This window comes from Caloenas nicobarica, chromosome 3 (genome assembly GCF_036013445.1).
Source record: "Caloenas nicobarica isolate bCalNic1 chromosome 3, bCalNic1.hap1, whole genome shotgun sequence".
In the NCBI taxonomy this organism is placed as follows: Eukaryota; Metazoa; Chordata; class Aves; order Columbiformes; family Columbidae; genus Caloenas; species Caloenas nicobarica.
The window spans coordinates 12007045-12029833 of record NC_088247.1 but is presented as its reverse complement, the minus strand read 5'-3'; the positions used below and the strand labels follow the sequence as shown (position 1 = coordinate 12029833).

The window sequence follows — 22789 nt, the reverse complement described above, 5'->3', positions numbered from 1 at the left end:
ATGTTGCTACAGTAGTATTGAAAACAAACCTGAGTTTGGCTCAGCATCTCCATATCTCTTTACAGAGTTCATGCTAATGAACTTTCAATTCTTTAGCGAGCTGTTTAAAGGTGCTGCATGCAGCTATTTACAAGTATGTTGAATGAGAATGTGAGATTGAAGACTGAAGATCCAAGCAGAATCTTCTCTAAGCATCTTACACACCTCCCTCTGGCATGACTCAGAGAACTTTGTTCAATGCTTAGAGTACACGTTGACAACGTGCCCCTCTCTACATACTGCTTCACAGTGAGCAGTGTAAAGTTCAACATGTTACAGGATACTGCTCAATTTTGTAGCTTGCCTTGTGATTTTCTGGAATGCCACCTTCTGTCCCCACCCCAGCACTCGCCTGGAGCACAATCTTGCTGGTGAAGGGTAAGGATAGATCAGGTCCCCTCCACTGTGCAAAAAGTTAAAATATGCTGAGAGTCTTGAGTAAACAATCAAGAGAAAAAAAATCTCAAAAAATTTGGTAAGTTGCTACCTGAAGTGCAAAAATAATATGTATTTCTGAGCAGGTAATAAGGATCTACTGAATACATCATTTATTATTGATACTCCTTCCCTTAAGTAACATTTAAATAGATCACTCTAAATAATTCTTCCATACTTACCCTGTATATCTTAACTGCTAGAACACTTAATTACAGTAGAGCAAAACAAGAAGTCATGTCAATATGAACCCATTAGTTATATGAATTAAAAAAGAATAAATCAGTACAGCTTCATGTAATACCCATGCATTTATTTGGAGCCCATCTTGTTTCTACCAACCCTACATGACAGGCAATACAGGCAAATCTCCTGCTTTGAAACAAGGCTACCGTGCCAAGACTGCTGTTTTCTGTCGTATCTTCCACAACGAAAGAATGAACAATGTTTTTAAAATATTTTTATTAAGGAATATTCAGTAATCTGTATTAGACAGACTTATTTAATCTCATTGCTGAGTTAAAGTGCCATCAGTCAAGCCAAACACACACTGAAAAGCATATTCTCTTCAGCCTAATCTGGTTGAGGTCTTGTGAACTTCGTATGCAGGCAATTCATGACATGCAAAGCCCTATCAAGACCATAACACTTCTGTCAACGACACTTTTAATGAAACCCAAGGCGTCTGCATATCAAAAAAGAGCAAGTTCAGCACACATGAAAATCAATATGCAGCTTGCACAACCAAGTGTATATACTCACTGAACAGCAGTGACATCACCCCAGATATTAATATTTGACTTTGTGCTTCACAGTTAAACCGTATACAACTCAAGTTTTGCTCACTAAACCACAAGGCTGACAACGTGCTTTTGAACAGCACTTGGAGGCCTAAACAATTACAGTGTAAGACATCAGTAAAACTCTTTATTCTATTTTTCATTGTGATGGCTCAAAAAAGACAACAATCCTATTATCATTATTAGGATCTATTTTCAAAACCTTTTTACAGAGAGTACCCTGCATTATCCAGTCTGACTACAAGTCGTGGAACATGACAAATATGCATATATAGGGCAAAACACAGTTTTGTTTAATTTTTGTTTGTAAAACATGAGTTTCCAAGCAGATTTAACCAGAAATTATATTCACACCCTCAAGCTCTATTTCAGACTTTTAAAATGCCTGTGTCTATTAAATAAAGATCATCCTTTATTTCAAAACAGAGTTCCACCATAAACCACTCTATTTAATAATTACTGAGTAAAGTAATCTGCATTCCCACAGCATTTAAAGTGAGAATTACACTGTTGCAAATACGCATTGCATAGTTATCTGCATTCCTTTAGCAGATACCCCCTGGCACTTATTTCAATAAACCAACCATCACTTCACTGATATCCCACAACTTTCTCGCAACCAAGTCATCCATGGCTTTGGGCAGAAGTTCCTCCTCCTTGCAGTCCCCAAAATATTTTCCCGACACGCCTTCGACATCAGGAGAAGAGGCCAAATAAATAGAAGTCTGGGCTCCTTCCAGAGGTGTTTTGAAGAAAGCCCATGACACCAAGTTGAACAGGGGCTTTGCCAGCAAAGGAATATTCACATATCTGCCTAGATTTGTTCTGACGATCCCAGGATGAAGCGAATTGATGGTGACTCCTGTCCCTTCTAACCGACGAGCTAGCTCCCTTGCAAATAATATGTTAGCCAGTTTACTTCGACTGTAACAAAAGCTTTTATTGTAACTTATTTCACTGTTCAAGTCTTCAAAGTTGATCTCTCCATATTTGTAAAGCTTTGAGGATACTACCACAATCCTGCTCGGAGCAGAATTTTTGAGGAGGCCCAGAAGAAGGTTGGTGAGCAAGAAGTGACCCAAGTGGTTTACACCAAATTGCATCTCGAAACCATCCTCTGTCTTCATGTATGGACACTGGAATATCCCTGCATTATTTATCAGAACATCCAGCCTTGGCTCTTCCTTTAAATAGGAAAGAAAAAAAAAAAATCACTCCGTTTTATAATTGTCATACAAAACATACTATTATGCTTAATATTTCTAATTGGCCAGTGTTAGAAAGAAATAATTTCATTCCTAGCTTTCTGATTTGTAACTTCCTGATATTATCTTAAAGCATTGCTGAAAAAAACCAAAACAACCATAAGTTGAATTACCGCTAAACTGAGTACATGACCCCAGTAGGATGCAGGTACACGAGAGTAGATCTGTATCTACTTTTAACGCAGGCAGAGAAAATAATCATCTGCTTCTCCAGGAGCAGCTTTTTCTACGGCAATTCAGTGATAATTTACCTTTGTGATGTGTTTTGTTTTTCTCTAAAAAGTAACCTGTTCATTGCACTGCAAAAGCAGACACATTAATTTACAGCAAACCTCAGCCATAGGTAAGGGGTCTATTGTCCAAAAGACATGCAAATATGGAACAAAAAGTGTTAGCTCAAAGAGCTAACCCAACATTGAGGAGAAACCATTACATTGTAGACCCATCGTCTCACTGGGGTGACATCAAGAAAAGCTTTGCAAAACAATGTTCTCATGATTTTAAACACTATCTTATTTTAAAATTCCAATACATCATTGTGCTGCTTCATGAGAACTATGGAACAAAACTCATAACAGAAAAGTAACATTCACAATCATAACTGAGGAGTTTTCATACAAGAATTTGAGTCTAATAGGTCTACTCAAGAACTGAAGTGTGTCTATGGGACTGAGACTTTAAATATTTATGATATGTTCAGCTTATGCTATTTGATGGATCAGTATTCTGGTTCAGGTTGGTAGAAGACAAAGACTCAAGGAGGTATGTTACACTCTACAGCATCAGGAAGCATAACTAATTAACAGAGAGGATGGTATGGATAATTTAAATATACATATATACATCATGCACTTCATGCTCCAGTATCCACTCCAAAATTAAGAGCTCTCCAATTTACTCAAACCAGTAAATTTTTCAAAAAACACAGACTAAAGTCAGCTGCCTAAATAAACTCTGAATTTAACACTTTCACCCACCTCTGACAAAAGACTGTGGAAGTTTTGCAGGAAATTTATGCTTGTATGAATCAGAAGCAAATGTATTCACTTTAAAGAAAAAGCAGCGGGAGGGTTTTCTGCTGTTAATTCTTTAAACCAAATGCAGGGACTAGAAGGCAAGCTGAGATCATTTTGAGTCATTTTGATGATAAAAATAGAGACCCTCAAAATGCATTTTGTACCATTTGCCTTTTATTTGACTGCCATTAGCAGCAACGATAGAGAGAGAGCAAAACCCCAACCTGCACTTGGCACTCAGTGAACGATGCTGGCATCCGATCACGTATTTCAACTTCGGACTCATTTCCACAGGACTTGAGGATGCTTAGTGTTTCATACAATTCGGTCCCTGAGGCATGATCCGAAGAGCATCAACACTTCTCTTCACCCAAAGGGACACAATGGTTCCTATCACTAAACAAGGGCAGGACTGAAGAAGCACTGACTATAGATCTGCTCACTGAAGTGACACTTTCTGCTTCAGAGTAGAACACCTGACTGGGGTATTAAGTATTTTGCAAGACTTAACCATTCAAGAAACGAGACCTCAACTTGTGCTATTTCCTGAGACTCCTACGTCTTACAATCTATAGTAATGTGATCAGTGCCAAGCAGGCGGCTACTACGACAAGGTGCAACAGAGCACAAAACACTGCTTTGGTGGGCAATGCTATTCCTTCAGCTTCTGGAATCCACTTCCATTTTCTCCATTTTCCCATGGAGCTCTCTGACATCTCAAAGTCTTCTACTTTTTGCAGTGAGACGAAGGAGCAAAAGATGTAATCGTTTATAGTTCTGCAGAGGGAAGCTCCCACAATTTAAGTTACGCTGTAAGGATGTATTATCTTCCCATCCTGTCAATATCCAAGTCTTCTTCATCTCAAACAAACAAACAAACCAACCAAACAAACAACAAAACATCAACCAACCACAATAAAACTCCAACAGCCAGCTCCTAAAAGCAGTCATAGGTTAGAGAAGACAAATAATATAAACCTGGGTAGAATAGCTCCTGAAAGTATTAGTCGAATTCACACCCCTTGTCATTGAGCTGCTTCTGGAATTATTTTGAAAGTTAAAGTCACAAAAATGAAAGTTCAAATGCAGGTGTCAGCAGCACTCTGCAGATGCATGCACTCTCTTTTTCTTCACTCATTTCTCACTTAAAGTTACTTGTACTGGCTTCGCCAATAGAGAGGCTAAAAAATTTACATTTTTTGACATTTTGTACTATAAAATATATAATTTTAACAGGACAGCATGTTACTTTGCTGGTGTTTACTTTGTCTGTTTTACAACCCTTTGAACATGCATAGCTTCCCAGCAAGATTAGATCTTATCACTGGATTTACGGGTAGGAATGTATATGATCACATTGAGCCCCACCAGAGAACTTAGGACTTGACTTTTTTTCTGACATTTAGGTTTTACAAAAGCTATTGGAAAGTTAATGCAATAAAGTCCCTCTCCTTTTATTTTTTTTGGTTGGTTGGTTTTTTTTGTTTGTTTTTGGTTTGTTGTTGTTGTTGTTGTTTTCTTTTTTCTTATAACAGCATCTGAGCATCTTTCAGGTACTTATCAAGCAGTTCTCTGAGCAGCAGCAGAACTTGCTAAGCCTGGTTTCCCATGACTATGTCCCAGGACTTGAGGAGCCAGACGTGGTGAGATGAGAGCCACAACGGTTGCTTTTCACGGGAATGGAATGATGCCTCCAACGCTGCCTCTCTCTGCTCTCTGGCCTCTAATAACAGCTGAACTCAGCTAGCGGTATTGCTGTCAAACTCACATCTTCAGGAAATCTGCAGAAACTTTATATATTTGAAAATGTCTACCTGCTAAACTCAGCTAGCACTGGGCAAAGGATGCAAAATGCAGGGGGGGCAGTCTGGGGCGGAGGAAGAGGGATGGTTGGAGCTGCGAGCAGGGCCCTCATGTCAACCTGTACTTCTCTGGAGACAAGGCCGAGATGTAACATTAACTTAAAGCAACAAAGGCGGGTTAATGTCGAGTTAGTTAAGAGAGAAAGGAAGGCAAATAATTTCCCTCATACAGAAACAAGTGCTTCCTTTTCAGAACAGAAAAAGACTACAACGGTTTGGACTGGAATAGCGCAAACTCGTATGAACTTTATTCTCCCAGGTGCTAAGTCACGGCCAGTTTCCTCACCGCCTCCTCCCAAACCCTGCGGTGGGCTCAGCAACACCCCAGCCCGGGGAACAGGCCCTGTGAACGCGGAGCCCCGAGGCCGCCGCGCCCCCCGCAGTGGTGGCACCGGCTCCCGCACCCGCGTCCCCTCACGGTGACCCCGGAGCGGCCCGCAGCCGCCGGACCGTGCCGCCACCCGGCGGGCCGAGCCCCGCGCCGCGCAGCCGCCCCGGCCGTACCTGCAGGACGCGGTGGCAGAAGGCGCGCACGGAGCGCAGCGAGGCCAGGTCCAGCTCCCGCACCACCAGCTCGCCGCCGCCGCCCTCCGCCCCCTCGCCCACCTCCGCCCGGATCTCGCTGGCCGCCCGCTCGGCCCGAGCCCGGTCGCGGCAGCCCATGATGACGCGGGCGCGCATCCGCAGCAGCTCGGCCGCCGCCGCCCGGCCCAGCCCGCTGTTGGCCCCCGTGATGATCACCGTCTTGCCCCGCATGGAGGCCCCGGGCCCGGCCGCGGCCCGGGCCGAGCCCCGCAGCCAGCGCCAGGCGGCCAGGAGGAGCCCCCCGCCCAGCGCCAACGCCGTCGCCGCCGCGGCCATCCCGCTGGGCCGAGCGGCGCTCCGCCCGGAGTTGCCACCGCCGCCTCGTCACCCGCCGGCCGGCCGGCGCCGGGGTGCGTTAGGATTGGCCAGCTGCGCCGCGGGGCATTGTGGGGATTGTAGTTCTCGGCGGGCCCGGTGCCACAGGGCGCGGGGCCGCGGCTGAGGGGCGCTTGATGGGCGCAGGGTGTGATGGAAGCGTCCAGCGGTGACTCGGCGGCCTTCCGGGGCCCGGCGAGGCCCTGAGGGCGACCCAAAGCAAACTGCGAGTCATGGAATCATGTAGAGTCATACAATCATATAGAGTCACAGAATCATACAGAATTGTACAATCACAGAATCATTTTAGTTGGAATAGATCCATAAGATCATTGAACCCAACTGTAACCTAACTCTGGCACTAAACCATGACCCTAAGAGCCTCGTCTATACATCTTTTAAACCCCTCCACGGATGGCGACTCCACCACTGCCCTGGGCAGCCTGTTCCAGTACCTGACAACCCTTTCCGGGAAGAAATTTTCTCTAATACCCAATTTAAACCTCCCCTAGTGCAACTTGAGGCCATTTCTTCTCGTCCTCATCATGGGCAGAGTTACCCTGCAAGGTTGCTGCTTCCTTCCCCAGCTCAAAAATAAAACGCAGCAGGGTGTCCCAGCAGCATCACGTCCCCCGTCGGTCCAAAGGCCCTTGCGCCGTCAGCAATGTCCCCTCCAGTAAATTAAAGGTACCAGGATCTGTTGTTTGGTGCTGGAGCAACCAGTGCAGAAGAATCTGTTAAACCGCGACACGTCCAAGCAGATTCTTGGCTTTTTATCGTGTGCTGATTCCTGAGACGTGGATGGGTATCATCTGGGAGAGAGCTAGCTGACCTGAGCCGAAACCAAACCAGGCACTTTGCTAATGATTTTAGAATTAGAAGATAATTATAACAGTTTAATGACATAGACATGGTTTAGTTGTAGGGCTTGGCAGTATTTCCCAGTAGCGTTTACCTTGCTAGTAGAGATTTTACCGAGATACTTTATTAATATTTATCCATCTCACTGAGAAGACTCCACCACAGGGAAAACAGACATTAAGTGCATCTATAATATTTCATTACCAGTCTTTGAGTCTTATGGCAGATCAAATGCTTCTGCAAAAGACACATTCAGTTTATTTGCCTTGTGTCTTCAGCCTGAGATGCAGAGGCTGGAGCAGTAGACGTGGCAGTGCCAGGGAAGGCTCTTGGCACAGGAATGCCACATCTCTGCTGTTACGTTGCAACAGCAGCCCGTGGCAGAGTTTTGTCCCAAGGCTGAGGGCTGGTTAGGGCTCTCCCGCAGCTTGTGAGGTCCCGCTGGGTGGTTTAGGAGCATCCATCATGTTCTGGAGAGTTAGCATGCACGTGGACTTTCCCATGTCAGCTGGCCTTTGTGCTGATGCAATGTTCTGAGAAAGTTCAGCTCATGGCTACACCAAAGGGTGTTTTGACCAGGCCACACCATCGTGTCTGCTTGTGACAGAGATGGCTTTTGTCATCCTTAACATGATGTAAGAGCCATAATCAGTGCGAGGTGTACTTACATATGCTCTGTTCATAGTAAATCGTACCTTTGGGAGGTGTTGGAGCCATGTCCACCTCTGCTGCCTAATGACCTTGCAGACAAGGACCATGAAAAAGGGACAGTGACTGTCCACTAGATGACAGAATAAGAGAACCAGGAAATGCCTTGTTAGAGGAACAGATTCATCCTGTAAGAAATCCTCTTGGTGGGAGGTAAAGAATCGGCTATTCAGCATCTGGCAGTGGAGACTCTGGCAGTCATCTCTGATACACCTGCTACTTCAGAAGACTGTTGAATGTGTTGGAGAGAGTGCTGCCTCAGGGATCCTGCCTGGGTCCAACAGTGGTCAATCCAGCCTTCAGTGCAAGGAGCACTGTGCACAGGACCTCATGGGTGATGGTGATCAGAAGCTGCTGACCTAGGCAGGGTTGACATATGCATGCAGATGTTGCTGGTCCCAGATAGCACTGAGCAGGGTAACTGAAAGTTATTATTTCTCCTAAGATATCAACCTACTTCACTGCTTTCTCTGCCCAACTGTTGCAGTCAAGGAATCAGAGTGTTCTGGTCAGCAATACAGCGTGTCTGTGCAGGTTACAGGGTTTGCCCGAGAAGCCCAAGGGAGGTACCTGAGAATCCTCCTCAGGATGTAGAGGCCCTCTGATTCTCATGTCCTTAGAACAGATCACAGTCCAGGAACACAGGAGGACATGTTGGAACACACAATGATGACCGTCTCCAAATCTTCACCTGAAATATTTTGTTTCCTCCAGATGGTTGTTTCACTATGCATGACATGGTAGCCTGGAAACTGAAAGATGTCTTGGAGATGTGAAGGAACTCGGGAACATGGGTTTATTATGTCTTGGTAGCTGGAGGCAGATATCCAACACACTCTGAGGATATGTTGTCCTGTAAAAAAAATAAAACAAAAAATAGACAAGTCACTTTCAGGGTCTTATTTCCAACAGGGGACTGGTAGCAAAAGGAGACATTCCCATTTGTCTTACCTGGACTCTTCACTGTGGTGTGGCGCACGAACCTGGAAGCTAAGGGATCAAGGACTGGCTTTGCCTGACAAAGTTCTGTTTCTGCACAGAATTCAATCTGTGTTAATCGTCTTCCGGGCTTTGGCTGCGATGACAGTTGCTTTTTCAAAAGTCTGTCTTCTAGTGTTATAAACAAGCTGATAGACAGGACAGTTCAGAACCATAGGACACCTATGAAAAATGTTGTATTTTGTATTGTATTGTATGTTTGTATTTTTGTTGTATTTTGTTGCAACAATGACTGGCTTAGGGCTATGAGGTACCAAGGTATAAACTCACGAAATCTTCATAAGCGTGAGAAGCCAGACGGTTTTTGTTGGGTTTTATTGTTGTTTGCTTGTTTGTTTGTTTGTTTGTTTGTTTTGTGGACTGGAATGCTATTTAGAGAAAATTCTGTTCCATATCTACAAAAATAGATAATGGCCCCTCAGCTTCCAACCCACTTCAGAGAATTTTCTTGAAAATTATTATTTTGGTCCACTAGCCAAGCTGTGTCTCAGAGCAGAAGACAACAATTTTAACAGGCAGAGACTACTCGGCAAGCCTGAGTCTCCCCAAACATCCAGATTAGTCTGGAAGGCACTTGCATGAATGAATGAGGCTCCACTCACTCAACGTGCTACCAGCTGGATATGCAGAGAAGCAGCCATCAAAACCTGGGACAGTTGCCTGACAATTAAAAGGCAGTGTATAATCTGAACAAACATCTAAGGACATTTTACTCAGCTAACTTAGGAGAAGTGATTGTGGGCCTTCTAGATTTTAGGGTCAGTTTGAATTCTGTGACTAAGAATGTAAATTCTACTATGTAAATTTAATATGTGAACTCTTTTTTTCTCTTCATACATGCCTTAGCGCTGTCAGGATGACACTGCAAGAGGTAGTCCTCGAGTACCATGCGTGTACAGCTCATAAAAGACATAAGAACTGGAAACTCCTAACTATGTCCTGGCCTGTAGGTTTCATTTTTCCAGTAGGTGGATGGTTGATTTGAAATAAAGGTAAACATAGCAGACCAGATGATTCCATTTTCAATTTTTTCACTGATTTACATGCTTAGCCTGCCAGGCATGAGATACCTTTGGAGTCCCACACAGATCAAGGATCCCATTAGTACTTTTCAGTATCAAGCCTAAATTGCTATGTTTAATGAGAGTCAAGCGCCAGTAATCTGTGTGCAGCATATATCTGGCATGTTTTCCTGCACCAGATATCTAGAGCTCTAACAGCACATGGATGAGGAAAGCTGATCCATGTTCTGCTTCAAAAAGGCAGGACCAGTATTCCTGAAATTTGCAGCCATGATTTTGTGGTAAAGGTACACACACAATTTATATTGCGCAGCTGAAGAATATTCTTGGATCCCTTGCTGATTCTGAGTTCTCACATAAAAACATCTGCTAATAGCATTTCTTATAATCTCCATTTGGCGAGGTAACTGTATCCCATCCTGGCAAACAATGACCAGGCCTCAGTTATTCATGTCTTCCTCACCTCCTGGATGAGCTGGGAAATGTGATGCGTTTTGGGCACAAAGCCTTTAGCACTTAGGAAATTCCAAGTACACCAGATATCTGCAGTGCATCCCATCGACAACACATGCTGGTGTGAACACATAAAAAACCTTTCTAATGGTCTCTATTTGAGTTTCATGCAGAGTCAAGGCTTTTGCCTTTGTTTTCAGATAAGTTTGTGGCTTGGACCCACAACATTTAAGATTGCTCTTGTTTCTGGGAGAGAAATGCAATAAAGCTTTCTGTAATAGCAGGACAGTTCATCCGGACAGAAAAGACTACACTTTCTCAGAGGCTAATGTGAGATTCTGGAGTGAATTCCCCCAGGAACCACAGATCATCACAAGCCTTCATCTTCTACTTCCACTGCAAAGCACATTCTTTTGGTTTTGTCTCTTCTGGTATAAATACACAGAAACAATAAAAGTAAAACAGGACACTTGTTCCACTAGGGAGAGAAAGAGAACAAACACCACCTGACAGATGTTAGTTGTGTCATTTGGAACGCACTCCGATACACAGATGACACTGAGAGACAGGAACTTAGCACAAAAGAGGTAGAATAGACCTATGGTGTAAATTTACATGAGTTCATGTTGCAATAGGCACCTGTTCCCTGGAAACCTATCAGAGGTTGCCAAACTCAGTTCATGCAGATCACAAAACAGCTGTAAATCCTAAGTAAATCTAATTAAGAAACAAGTAATTCCATCAACAGCATTATTTCAGAGTAGAACCTCTGCTGGTATATAAAGTTATGCTCTAAAGCTTTGGTCTTTTTCCCAGTCAAGACACCCACAGCATTTTCAACTTCTACCCAACACGGTGAAATCTGTTGGGACGTAAGTGTCTTTGAGACCTCTAGCTCTCTCTCAAGTTTGGCTGAAAGTGGTCACTTCTGGTTCTAAATATCCAGAGGAGGCAAGAGACACAGAGACACTGATTACACAAACTCTGCATAGGAAATTATGCTAAAACCTCTGCATAGAAAAATGACAATGTTCTGTAAAGCCAGCTTTATTAGAATAGGAAAACAATATAGAAAAATAAAGGGTTCTTGTAAACACAAGATCAAATAAGCTAACATTTCATTGGAAGCTGAAAACTTGTGATAACAGATCTACTGAACACATATTTAACAAGCAAACCACCAAGAGGTAAACATTTATATGTAAACTGTGCTGTTGGTAATTTCAGAAATAACCATCAAGGACTAGTATTGCAGCATGATTTTTGTTATAAATAACCCATCAACAGTTTTTAAGAGAAAATATAACTGTTCTGTCTCTCAAAGTATGTCTCAAGTTATAAAAACAGTACAAATCTTTTCCTAATATCAAAACCACAGTGTTAGATCCAGACAGGTAAAAAAAACTAAGCTGCTTGCTATTAAAATAACTATTAAAAACTTACCTATATTAAAAGTATTTCCTTTAAAGGCTGTTCTAGCCAGAAGTTGAATCTTTAAACATAGTGCTTACAATATACAAATGCAGAGGTTTTCAGATGTAACTATTGGCATATTAAAGGCTGGCTAAGAACGTTATCATTAATGGTGCCCTCCAGTCATGCAGATTTGTGGTATTTCTGAGCAACGCCATAGGGAACATGTGCAGCTATGGTGCCTAATTTCTGTGCTCCTTCGATGTGAAACATCTGGTCATCAAAGAAAATGTGAGGGCGGATTTTCACCAGGATGGGTCCTTTAGGAGCTCCTGCCAGGAAAAGGGCCTCATCGATCTCCAGACCCCAGCTACGAAGAGTCTTCAGCACTCTTGCTCCAGAGCTCGCCGCGCTTCTGGCTGTGACCAAGTAGGTCCTTATAGGACAATCTAATCGTTCGTTTTTTGCATAGAACTTCTTCTGGAGTTTCCCTAAGTCTTCCAGAAAACCTTTCAAAGGACCCTGAGTACGAAATACCAGAAGCATATTTAGTATTTGTCCACGGCTCTCAAAATCCTGCTTTTGCTTTATTCCAAATTGCCAGTGACATACAGGATTCCTTCCCTAATGCTACGCTGCTCAGCGAATTCTCTGTGTAATGTGTCTAAATGGGTCTGCACCCTCACTAGGAATTCACAAATCATAAAAAAAAGATGTTAAAACCATAATCCTACATGGTATGATCAGCAGAAAACTGATTCTCACTAAGACTTACAGGATCTCAAACAATATAAAGTTATTACTATAGTCTTTAATAAAATGTTCTTTAAAAACACATAAGTCTTTTACTATGAGCTATGAGGTGCAATTTTTTTTTCTGTGCAAAACTCTGTGAGACACCTAATTACATAGACATTACTGAACTCCTTCCAGATTAAAGACAATATTAGAATTAGACTTAGTGGGAGATCTGGTGAAAGGACTGCAATGGTGGGCTCTTTTATGTCAAACATGATTTTAAAGATTATCCTTGGAAAAGGAAACAAATAGTGTAATCGGTTTCCACAAAGAAGAATATATATATGTAGGGAAAACCGGAGGAATACAGCAGCAATGAAAATTAACAGATGTTTTGAAAACTTACTGATTCAAGAAGTACAAACCTGTGCAAGAGGCTTATTTTCATTCAGTTTTTCATGTTCAAAAAATCTATCTAATCCTTGCTCTTTGACGATCTGTTCTGATTCATCAGAAAAGAGAACTGCATCCCCATCGAATGCCACCCTCAGCTGTGTATCCGAGTAAGCAACATCTTTGTTGGCAGAGAACATCGTAGCTGATGCAATGCCTGAAAATGGATCAAGAGAACCTCAGTTAGCATGTCCTGCAAAGTCATTCATTAAACTGTCAGCAGTTCAGTTCCAACAACTTATTGGTGGTGACCTTTAGAGCTGGTGAGCAGAAACGATCACTAAAGCTAATTAGTAATGGCTGTTTTGTAGCATAAATGCATGGAAGCTGTGCCACTGACATAACCTCTTACATGTGCTTCCTTCCACTTCCATATAAGAACATATAAAACCGGTCTCCAAGGTGAGCTGTAAATGAGACAAAGCAGGAAATTCCAAGGAGGCTGCTGAGTCAAGATATTTGCTATTTTTCAACAAAACACACAAGATGTTTTTCGTAAGTTGTATGGAAGCAATGATTATTTGAACAGAAGTTGAATAGAGGTGAGTAGATGTGTATGGGAGTTCATTTCTTGTAGCATGGGACAAGACAGAAAGGTGGGACAAAGGTAGAGGGTAATTAAGTTGTCATTACCAGCAGGCTGAAGGGTCAGAGAGGAACAATACAGAGAAATAGCCTGATTTTAAGTACAAATAAGTTATAAGTTTGTACCACACAAACTTACGACTTTCTGCATTTGAGGAAGCAGCACTATTCTCCATGAAAGACAGACAACATTCATTTTTAACAAGCTCAATAGAGAGATAACAGCAGAAAGTCAATTCAAACCTGCTTCTATAGCTTCTTGCACTTTTTCAGAGTCTGCTGAGAGGTACAAGTTGGTAAGATATGCCTTCAGGTAATCAATAGGGCTTTTTCCTCCCGTCATACAGAAACGTTCAATCGTTAAACCTAAAGTAAGAACAGCAGAACAAGGTGTGACTCTGCCTTCACACTACGAACCTGTAAAAGGAACCCATAAAAAGGCACACTAGCCTATAGCTAACAGTAAATTTAAAACAGAGAAATATGTCCACTGTAATTTCAACAAGTTAGACAACTTAAACTGACTACGTTTGACCAACTCTTCCTCCTTGAGAATTTAACACAAAATCCCTCTAAGACAGCAGAATAACTGTTGTGAACGTATATGTATAGGGGGCATAAATACAAAGTGAATAAAACGTTTAAGGACTTTTTCTCAGAAATTAAGATTCCCATCTGAGAAGTTAAATCTAGAACTTTGGACCAAATTCTGTTTAACACTATCTCACTTACGCTGACACCCAAAAATAAGTATCATCCTCTGAGGAATGGGTGTCAATGTCAAAGAAGCTGCTTTTACCAATGTCAGAGCAGGACAAATAAAATTAATTCATTTTATTACGTAACAGCAGACAGTTCTACTAACAGCAGACAGTTCTACGAGGCAGTATTGTACTTCACTTACCATAGTGATTGATGCTGTTTATGAGTCTCACTCCCACTTGGGCATGGTTGTTAGTCATCAGGACAATATCGAATCGTTCTTCATCATCAGGGTACAGCTCAAGAAGCCGGGCATTGACATGCATCAGCGCCTGCGGGTTTAAAAGGTGGAGGTCAATAGACAAGTGGAATGTGCCTCAGTTCTTAATCACTGTAGATTTTAGTGATAGCACTGTCTTGAAGGAGAATGTGAAATACCTGATAGTTTAACTTGCTGAACTTGTTTTATTCCTTTCTGCAATTTTGCTCCCAGCAACCATTTGACTGGTTTCATTTCAAGGGAAGCAAGTCAGTTTCTTTTGCCGAGTTACAGAATTTAACTTTATCATGGAAATCCTTTTTCTTGTGACACAGTGAACATCCAGAATAAATCAATGCATTTCTGAACATTATCACAATCCCTACTAATATATATTTTTTCTCTTGTCCACTTGAAAATTATTCTAATGAAATCAAGGAGAAGGTGTAAAGGAATTTACACGGGCAACTACTTGTTCTGCATGCACCAATGTGAATCTGGGCCACATACTTATGCAAAAATTTACTGACACAGTTCAGGTGGTCAGAAGTCAAAGACTGTCATTAAGTAATGAGTACAAAATCATATCCTATCAAACATGATTACCTGAGTGATTGCTAATTGCAGTACTGAATGAGATAACTTTGATTCATTGGAGATCTCTTTAAAGATAATGGGCCAACATGTTATATACATAGTTTGGTATTCTTGTTTCCTTGACCTTTCATCTGCTTATCTCTCTCTGTATCCATCTGTTCTCTCATGGTATTTAGAACCTTATCCCTTTGGAATAAGACTTGCTTTTTGCTCTAGTTTTATATACTATTTTTATACCTCTGCTTTGGAATCGTGGACCTCGAATGGAATTCCTTGAGACTATGGTAGAGAAGTCAACAATGAAACATCAAATGAATGCAAGATGAGTTGATTTTCATTAAGATGTTTTAAAAAGTCAGGCCAGTTGTTAAGAATTAAAACATAGATTTCATAATTAAATTCTGGGAATCTCACTTTAAAAAGCATGGCTATGTCATTTGGGACTATGCTTAGGAAAACTCTAAGTGAGAGCCTGATATAAGGCCTAGGAAAAAATCTTAGTATGTGGTCGCAACCCCTTTGTAACTCTCTTTTGGTTTTGTACTCTCTGCTAATACCCTCTTTCCCCCAACATAAGACAGGGTCTTATATTAATTTTTGCTTGAAAACTTATTACTTTTTTACATGTATAGTTGCCTGGACACTATTTAAATTGACTTTTTAAATGAACTGTAACTAAGGCTTATTTTTGGAGTAGCACTTATATTTCAAGCATCCTTGAAAATCTTGAAAAATCATGCTAGGGCTTATTTTCAGGGTAGGTCTTATTTTCGGGGAAACAGGGAACTGTAGTGCACTAACAATTTCTTAAAGTCTTAGAGAATAAGGGCGAGTGGAAGAGAGAATGCCATTTTTTGGTCTAATGCCTGTACATTTTGCAGCCCAAGGAGAACCTGGCCTGTGATTAACATTCCTAAGTGCTATGAGCACGAGATATAATACTTTTAAGTCAAAGTCTTAAAGATTTCAACAATGGAATCCAAACAAAAACATATTATTTCTTTTTGCTTGCTTTGTCTCCAAGGAGAAAGTATCACCCAATCTGTAGTTCTCTGGCCTAATGATTCCCATGACTAAGCAATTTATGAATCTCTTTACAAAGAATTCAGACGCAAATAGCATACTGGAAGGGAACAGAGGTCAAGGTGCATTTAGCTGAACATAGTTAACAGCTCTGATTTTCAAAGTGTGAGGAGTTAAACAGTCAAATCTTGCTTAAAGTCAAAGTGAATTTGACACTGAACTCTAACAAATCTCTTGAAAACTGTCTGTGCTAGCAGGGCTGCTTTCTCTAGCTGCTACGGATAGAAAAGATGCAGAAAATTCACTAGTCAGTGTAGCCTCACTGGTGTACAAAATGAAATGTTTTATGACAATGCTTTTATGCTAAAAACACCTTTATTATGCTTGTGCTATTAACATTATTAACAGCTATCTGTTATACTTAGAACAGCATGGATATTGACGTAAGTAATTTTTCCACTATGTATTTCCAAAAAGTGATCAGCAACACTGAAAATGTTTTAACCTCCTGAGACTAAAACTGAAGCAATGAAAATCTACTTCTAAAAACTGAAAGAAGTGTTCTGCCGCAACTCTACTGTCAGCAAGTATAACTGTTAATTATGATTTAATAAATTTTCTAAAATTGCTGTGGTAGAGCTTATGAAAAAATTCTCCTTGGACATAAAATGCATGCTGTGGACGACATTTCTTCAAGTCAGTTGCACGCAAAACTGTGTTTCTCAAAACCATATGCATTTTTAGTTGTTTTTTATTTTTTCATTTTTTGGTAATTTCACTTGCTTTCCCTGCTGGAGGCTGTTTACCTTGGCCATTTCTCTTGTGCAACGAAAGCAAAATATCCCATTTCACCTCTGCTTAAACTCTGACTCCCAGCTAGGGAGTCTATTTCTTTTGCTAGTCCTCAAGAACAATTTCCAGGGTGACAACAAAAGCAAGGCAAAATCAAAGCTGACCAAGAAAGGAAAAAAAAAAAAAAAAGGTTCATTCCTGAATAAAGTAATTTGGATAATATTGAATCAATGCTGTCTTTAATCATAGTAGTCCTGTTACAAGTGAGACATAAAAATGGAATGAAGAACTAAGATGTTTTGGATTTTTGGTTTGGATTTTTTTCGGAGAGAAAAGGTTGCAACAAACTTCAGACAATTTGGGGGCCTAACTTTACTGAAAATAGTCTTTAAAGGAAAGGTGCTTCATGCTCCCCGTGTCCAGCAGCACAAGCAGGCTGGTCCTGGCCCCCACCTCGGATGTGGAGCAGAGCCCGGGGATCCAGCCCGGGATGCTGGGGGTGAAACTCCGCTCCCGGTGATGCGAGCGGTACGTGACCTCCCGCAGGCGTTCAGCATTAGTGCCGGCGGGAGGGGAGAGGGAGGGAGAAGAGGGGAAAGGAGGGGATGGGGGAGAGGAGGGGATGCGGGAGGGAGAAAGGGTGGCCGCAAGGCCGGGGCGTCTCAGGGAGCTGCGGAGATGATGCCGGGCTCCCCGCTGGGGGAACGAGTCCTCAGAACGTTTCCCCGGGGCAGGACTGTCTCCGCCTAAGGAGGCTTCGGGCTCCTCCTCTTCCCGAAATTTGGCCTTGCAGCATCTTCCGCTCCCCGCCGCACCCCCATCAGGGTCAGCCCGCCCCGGCTCGCCCCGGCCCGGGTACCTTGACGAAGTAGAAAGCCGGTCCGGGCTTGAGGATGACGTTCTCGTTGTCCTGCTGGTACTCCACGTACTTCTCCACCCCTTGCTCTTCGTAGATCCGCCGCTCCTCCACCAGGTCGAAGAGGGCTCGGGAGGAGACGGCCACGGTGATGGCGTGCTGGGGCTTGGGCTGCGGAGCGAGCGGAGGGTAGCGCCGGCCGGCAGCCCCCGGCCCCCCCACCCCAGCCCGGCCCGCCCGCACTCACCGGCCGGGGCCTCTTGGAAACCAGGTTGTCGTAAAAAGCCTTGGCCGCCGCCCAGTCCTGCTCGGCCTCCTCCAGCCGGTCCTCCGCGGTGTCGCCGGGCTGGGGCGCCTCCGGGCCGGAGCCGCTCATGGTGCCTGGGCCGGGGAACGCGGCGGGGGAAGGGGCTGCGCTGCGAGCGGGCAACGGGCGCGCAACGGGCTCGGCCGGAGCCGGCGCGGGCAACCGGGAAGCGGTGGCAGCGGCCGCCCCCCACCCCGCCCCGCCCCGCTCGGGCACGGGGAAGTCACCCGGGCGCTGCCTTCCCCTCCGCTCTGCCGCGCCCGGGGCCGCCCGACCCGGCCCTGCCCTCCCCTGCGCAGAGCTGCACGGAGCGGAGCGGTTCTGCCCTGCTCCGGCACGGCACGGAGCGGTTCTGCCCTGCCCTGCCCCGGCACGGAGCGGAGCGGTTCTGCCCTGCCCTGCCCCGGCACGGCACGGAGCGGTTCTGCCCTGCCCTGCCCCGGCACGGAGCGGAGCGGTTCTGCCCTGCCCTGCCCCGGCACGGAGCGGTTCTGCCCTGCCCTGCCCCGGCACGGAGCGGTTCTGCCCTGCTCCGGCACGGCACGGAGCGGTTCTGCCCTGCCCTGCCCCGGCACGGAGCGGAGCGGTTCTGCCCTGCCCTGCCCCGGCACGGAGCGGTTCTGCCCTGCCCTGCCCCGGCACGGAGCGGTTCTGCCCTGCCCTGCCCCGGTACGGAGCGGAGCGGTTCTGCCCTGCCCTGCCCTGCCCCGGCACGGCACGGAGCGGTTCTGCCCTGCCCCGGCACGGCACGGAGCGGTTCTGCCGTGCCCCGGCACGGAGCACCACCGGCGGGCAGCGGGACCGCGGCCGCCCCGCTTCTGGCACCCCGAGGGCCAGCAGGGCCCGTTCGTGGGCAGAGCAGGAGCCGGAGCTGCAGCCCTTTCCCTGCACCCTGTAAGGGGCAGCAGGGCGCAGATCTGCAGGGTCCCCTCCCCAGCACCCACTGTGACACTCACCGCTGCTCTCCCATAGTGTTTCGAGTAGTGGTGCACACCGCTACTTCATGTGAGGCAACAGCCTCCTGCACTGATTTTATCTACAGTGTTAGAAATTTATTATTTAGATGCAGTGGCTGAATTGATTTCACATTAACTGAAAAAAATCCCAGGAGATTTCATATGTAAAATAGTAATAATGTCCCTAGCAATCAAGATGGGCTGGGTGTGACCTGGGGGTACTTTGTTCCACACAGCAATGCTGAAACAATAATTTGGACAGTAGTGGTGAAGGCGTATGCAGCACTGTTACTCCAGCGTCTGATTTGAGTGGTCCTAAACTCCAGAATTCCACACAGGGCTATGGCTACTTATCTAATCCATCTCTCTCTGAAGCGCTCCTGGCTGCCTCTGCAGATGTGCTTGTCTGAACCACAGCAAAGGCCCCTGAACTGGTGAGCTGGAGTGGAAAGTGAGCAAGGAAGCAGGTTTTCTCTTGAGCTAGTATGGGGTCTGGCACAGCAAACCCACAGCCTTTGCTGTTGTTGGTAGCCAGTGACTCAGTAATATCTGTAACTCATAGCACACGTAAGCACCATCCAAAGGACTCTTTAACGTTTTGAAGATTCTGGAGTGACATCTCATACGTGCTCCGCAAGTATCCTAACCCTGTTCACAGAAGAAGGAGGAGAACAGGCTTTCTCCCTCTTGCTGGAGATGTTCTGTCACACCAAAAGAATAAAATATTTGTTGAGCCACTAAATATTGCTTCTGGCCCTGATCACTGCATAGTCTTTATCAAATTGTCGAGTCTTTCTGCCTCCGTCCAGTCTCCAGAAAGGAGCATGATTATTTTTGCTATGATATTTCTCCCTTTTTTTTTTTCAATGTGGCTTCCCAGTGAAAGGAGGCTTATGTAATTATACCATCTGTCCGTCATTCCCCAGTGATGTCCAGTTCCAAATGAATTTGACAGAAGGATAAAGATCTCAAAGAGATTTAAATTCTTAAAACGTTTAATGAGAATCAGCAGCAGCACATAATTCGTTGCCCTGCTGGGGGAAGGACATTTGTGCAAATGTAGCATATTTATCTACTTTTACATAACAGCAAATGAATATTCCCAGTAGCACATAATTCGTTGTCCTACTGAGGGAAGGACTTTTGTGCAAATGCAGCATATTTATCTACTTTTTCTTTTACATAATAGCAAATGAATATTCCCTGGCTGATCTGCTGTCTCCAAATCTGCCACATTGCCTGTGGCCCAGCTACCCAGGGAGCTGTGTGGAAGCAGGGAAGTGGGGGAAACTGGGAGATTAGAGTAAATGGGAAATGAGAGTTGACCCTACTGGGGAAGGGGGCCTGGAAATACGAGATAAAAGAAGAGATACCGAGAGTAGTATATTTGGAAGACAGATGTGAAAAGAGGAGTTAGAAACACTGTAGGTGGCTCTTGTCATGGGAAGATGTAAAAGTCATAAATCTGAACAAACCTGATTTTAGTGTCTCTGCTACTGATAGATGTGCTTTTTTTCTTTGAATTTTGATCCCAAGTATTTCATTCTGTACTCAGAGCTGCAGTGTATCATATGCTGCTGAAAATACCTGCTCCCCTTCCAGCAGTCAGGTCAGGCACATCCCCAGTTTCCAACGCTCTTCTCTGTGAGCAGCTGCAAACCTGTCACCAGGCGGAGCAGCCAGCATTGGGAGAGCCTGGAAAAAAGGTTCATGTCACAGAACTGCTGCTCCTGGTCCCAGTCACCACCACTGTCCTGCTCAGAGACTTCAGCATCAGACCAAGAAGGTGATCTCTAGGAAGAGGTTATTCTTGGTTAAATACTGCAGGTGGATCCATTGCCCATGGAGAAGAGGGGAAAATAATAGGATGAACCAGGAACCAATTATCTGGTGACTACAAAACTAAACTGTCATCTCTGCTTGAACCTGTGGCAATACATTTCCCAGAGACATGCCCAGGTTGAATGCTGCTCATGCTGAGTTCCCCACCAACCTGCATCTACACGGGAACAAAATCAGAGCTCCTCAAGCATGTTCTTTGCTTTTATTTTTGCTGCCCCCTCCCTGTCTGCCTGAGAGTCTTCGCTTAAGCAATGAAAACTCATTTTAATCTTTGCAAGACAGCTGAAAACTTAGAAGATGGTAACTTGGTACTGGGCCTGAGCAGTGCTGTTGAAGTGCTGCTGCTGAAAGCAATGCTATGCTAACATAAATATTTCACTTGCCAGACCCACATGGTATCTACACAGGACTCAGCTGCGTGAACATATGCACTGAACTGAGATGTCTCTGTTCTGTGCGCGGTTGCTTGCTGCTGACATACCCTTCATTTCCTCTGTTGCTGGAGACTGTGAACTGAGGGCCTCACATGAAAGCCTTCCAGCTTCAGCACCTTATAAATGAAATCTTGACTTTCCGAATGCAGAGTGTAGCAGCTTTATCTACATCTAAAAAATGTAGTAATGCCCATGGGGTTCCAGGAAAGAGCTATGCCTTGCTTTTACTAAATCTCCTAGGGAGTCTGAGAAATGGGAATGGATCCAAAATTGAAGGACTTTGTGGTTTCTGAGCTAAGCTAGAAAGGAAAGGAATTTTCTGCTATCACCCATTAATTTCTAGGGCATTTGCATTTATACAAACAAAAAAGAATGTGGGTTGCTATCTTTGTATGTACTTTTTTATAGTAAGTATGCAGCAAAAGAAAGTCATGCACATGCTCTGAAGTCTGTTATAAGTAGTCAAATGAAAATAAAAGTTCCCCTGCCTGAGCTGCCAATATCTTTCCTATATTAAGAACAATCACTAAGTAAAGTCCATATGTTCTTATTCAAGAAGGAACTCAGGACATTACTAACAAAAAAAAAAAAAAGTGGTGGGGTTTTTTGTTTGTTTGTTTGGTTTGGTTTGTTTGTTTTCTTATTTTGATACCTACTTCTATCTGGAAAGATATGAAATATTTCCAAATATTTTAAATAGTGAGATCAGAGGTATGGAAAAGACTCCCAATGGAAGGACTTTTTCTCTTTTTAGATGTATAGGTCCTAATACTTATTGTGCATGTTTGTATCACAAACACGTTAACTCCAGGACATAACTTTCCCAGAGTCATGTCAGGGTCACTTCAGAGAGTGTGATTGCACTGATTTGTATGTCATATATGCGTTTGGATTTTTTATGCTGAGATCCCAAGACCTGTAGCATAGGTATGGTGTACCCAGAAGGTAGGAACCTGAGAAAGACTTTGATCCAGGTCAACCTGCTGTGGCAAAATATGTGGCAACATCATCACATTACACCTGACCTGCCAGATAAATAATTTGGAAAATGCTCGTGTTTGTAGATAATATAAATACTTCTAATGCAATCCTAGAATTTAAGACCTGATTCTTTCAAACTGTTAACAACTGATTTTCTTTGTGTTTCCTACAAATCCCCAATGTGGATCTCAGGCGGTCTGTATTTCTTTGGTTGCCTGCCTCCTGTTAATCAAGCTGTGTCTAACACAGGCAGAAATGATGAAAAAGCAGTTGGTTTGTGCCAAAGATGTGCATGATGAAGCTGTTTCATGCCTTGAAGACACATGTATTTATGCTAAAGAAATCTTTCCGTTGCATCAAAGCATCCGCTTCACTTTTTCATCTCATGGTGCTTTCTAGTTCATCTAACAATCATTCAGGCTGTTTTGGTCCCTCCTCAGCAGTGTTTTCCATTCTCTTGCTCTTCCTCCTTTTCCTTCCCTCCTGGGTTT

At 43.9% G+C, this 22789-nt stretch overlaps 2 protein-coding genes across 2 annotated transcripts; both read right to left on the bottom strand.

Moving 5' to 3' along the window:
* Positions 1–770: 770 nt before the first annotated feature.
* Positions 771–6305, bottom strand: RDH14 (retinol dehydrogenase 14). Its single transcript, XM_065632048.1, has 2 exons — positions 5922–6305; positions 771–2458 (listed from the first exon to the last, which is right to left on the bottom strand). Exons 1-2 carry the CDS (start codon positions 6276–6278, stop codon positions 1841–1843), a joined length of 975 nt encoding a protein of 324 aa, XP_065488120.1. The 5' UTR covers positions 6279–6305; the 3' UTR covers positions 771–1840.
* A 5146-nt stretch (positions 6306–11451) lies between these two features.
* Positions 11452–18312, bottom strand: NT5C1B (5'-nucleotidase, cytosolic IB). Its single transcript, XM_065632047.1, has 6 exons — positions 18026–18312; positions 17782–17949; positions 14454–14583; positions 13793–13915; positions 12937–13121; positions 11452–12295 (listed from the first exon to the last, which is right to left on the bottom strand). The coding sequence occupies exons 1-6, from the start codon at positions 18152–18154 to the stop codon at positions 11957–11959; spliced, it is 1074 nt and encodes a 357-aa protein (XP_065488119.1). The 5' UTR covers positions 18155–18312; the 3' UTR covers positions 11452–11956.
* Between the last annotated feature and the right edge of the window lie 4477 nt (positions 18313–22789).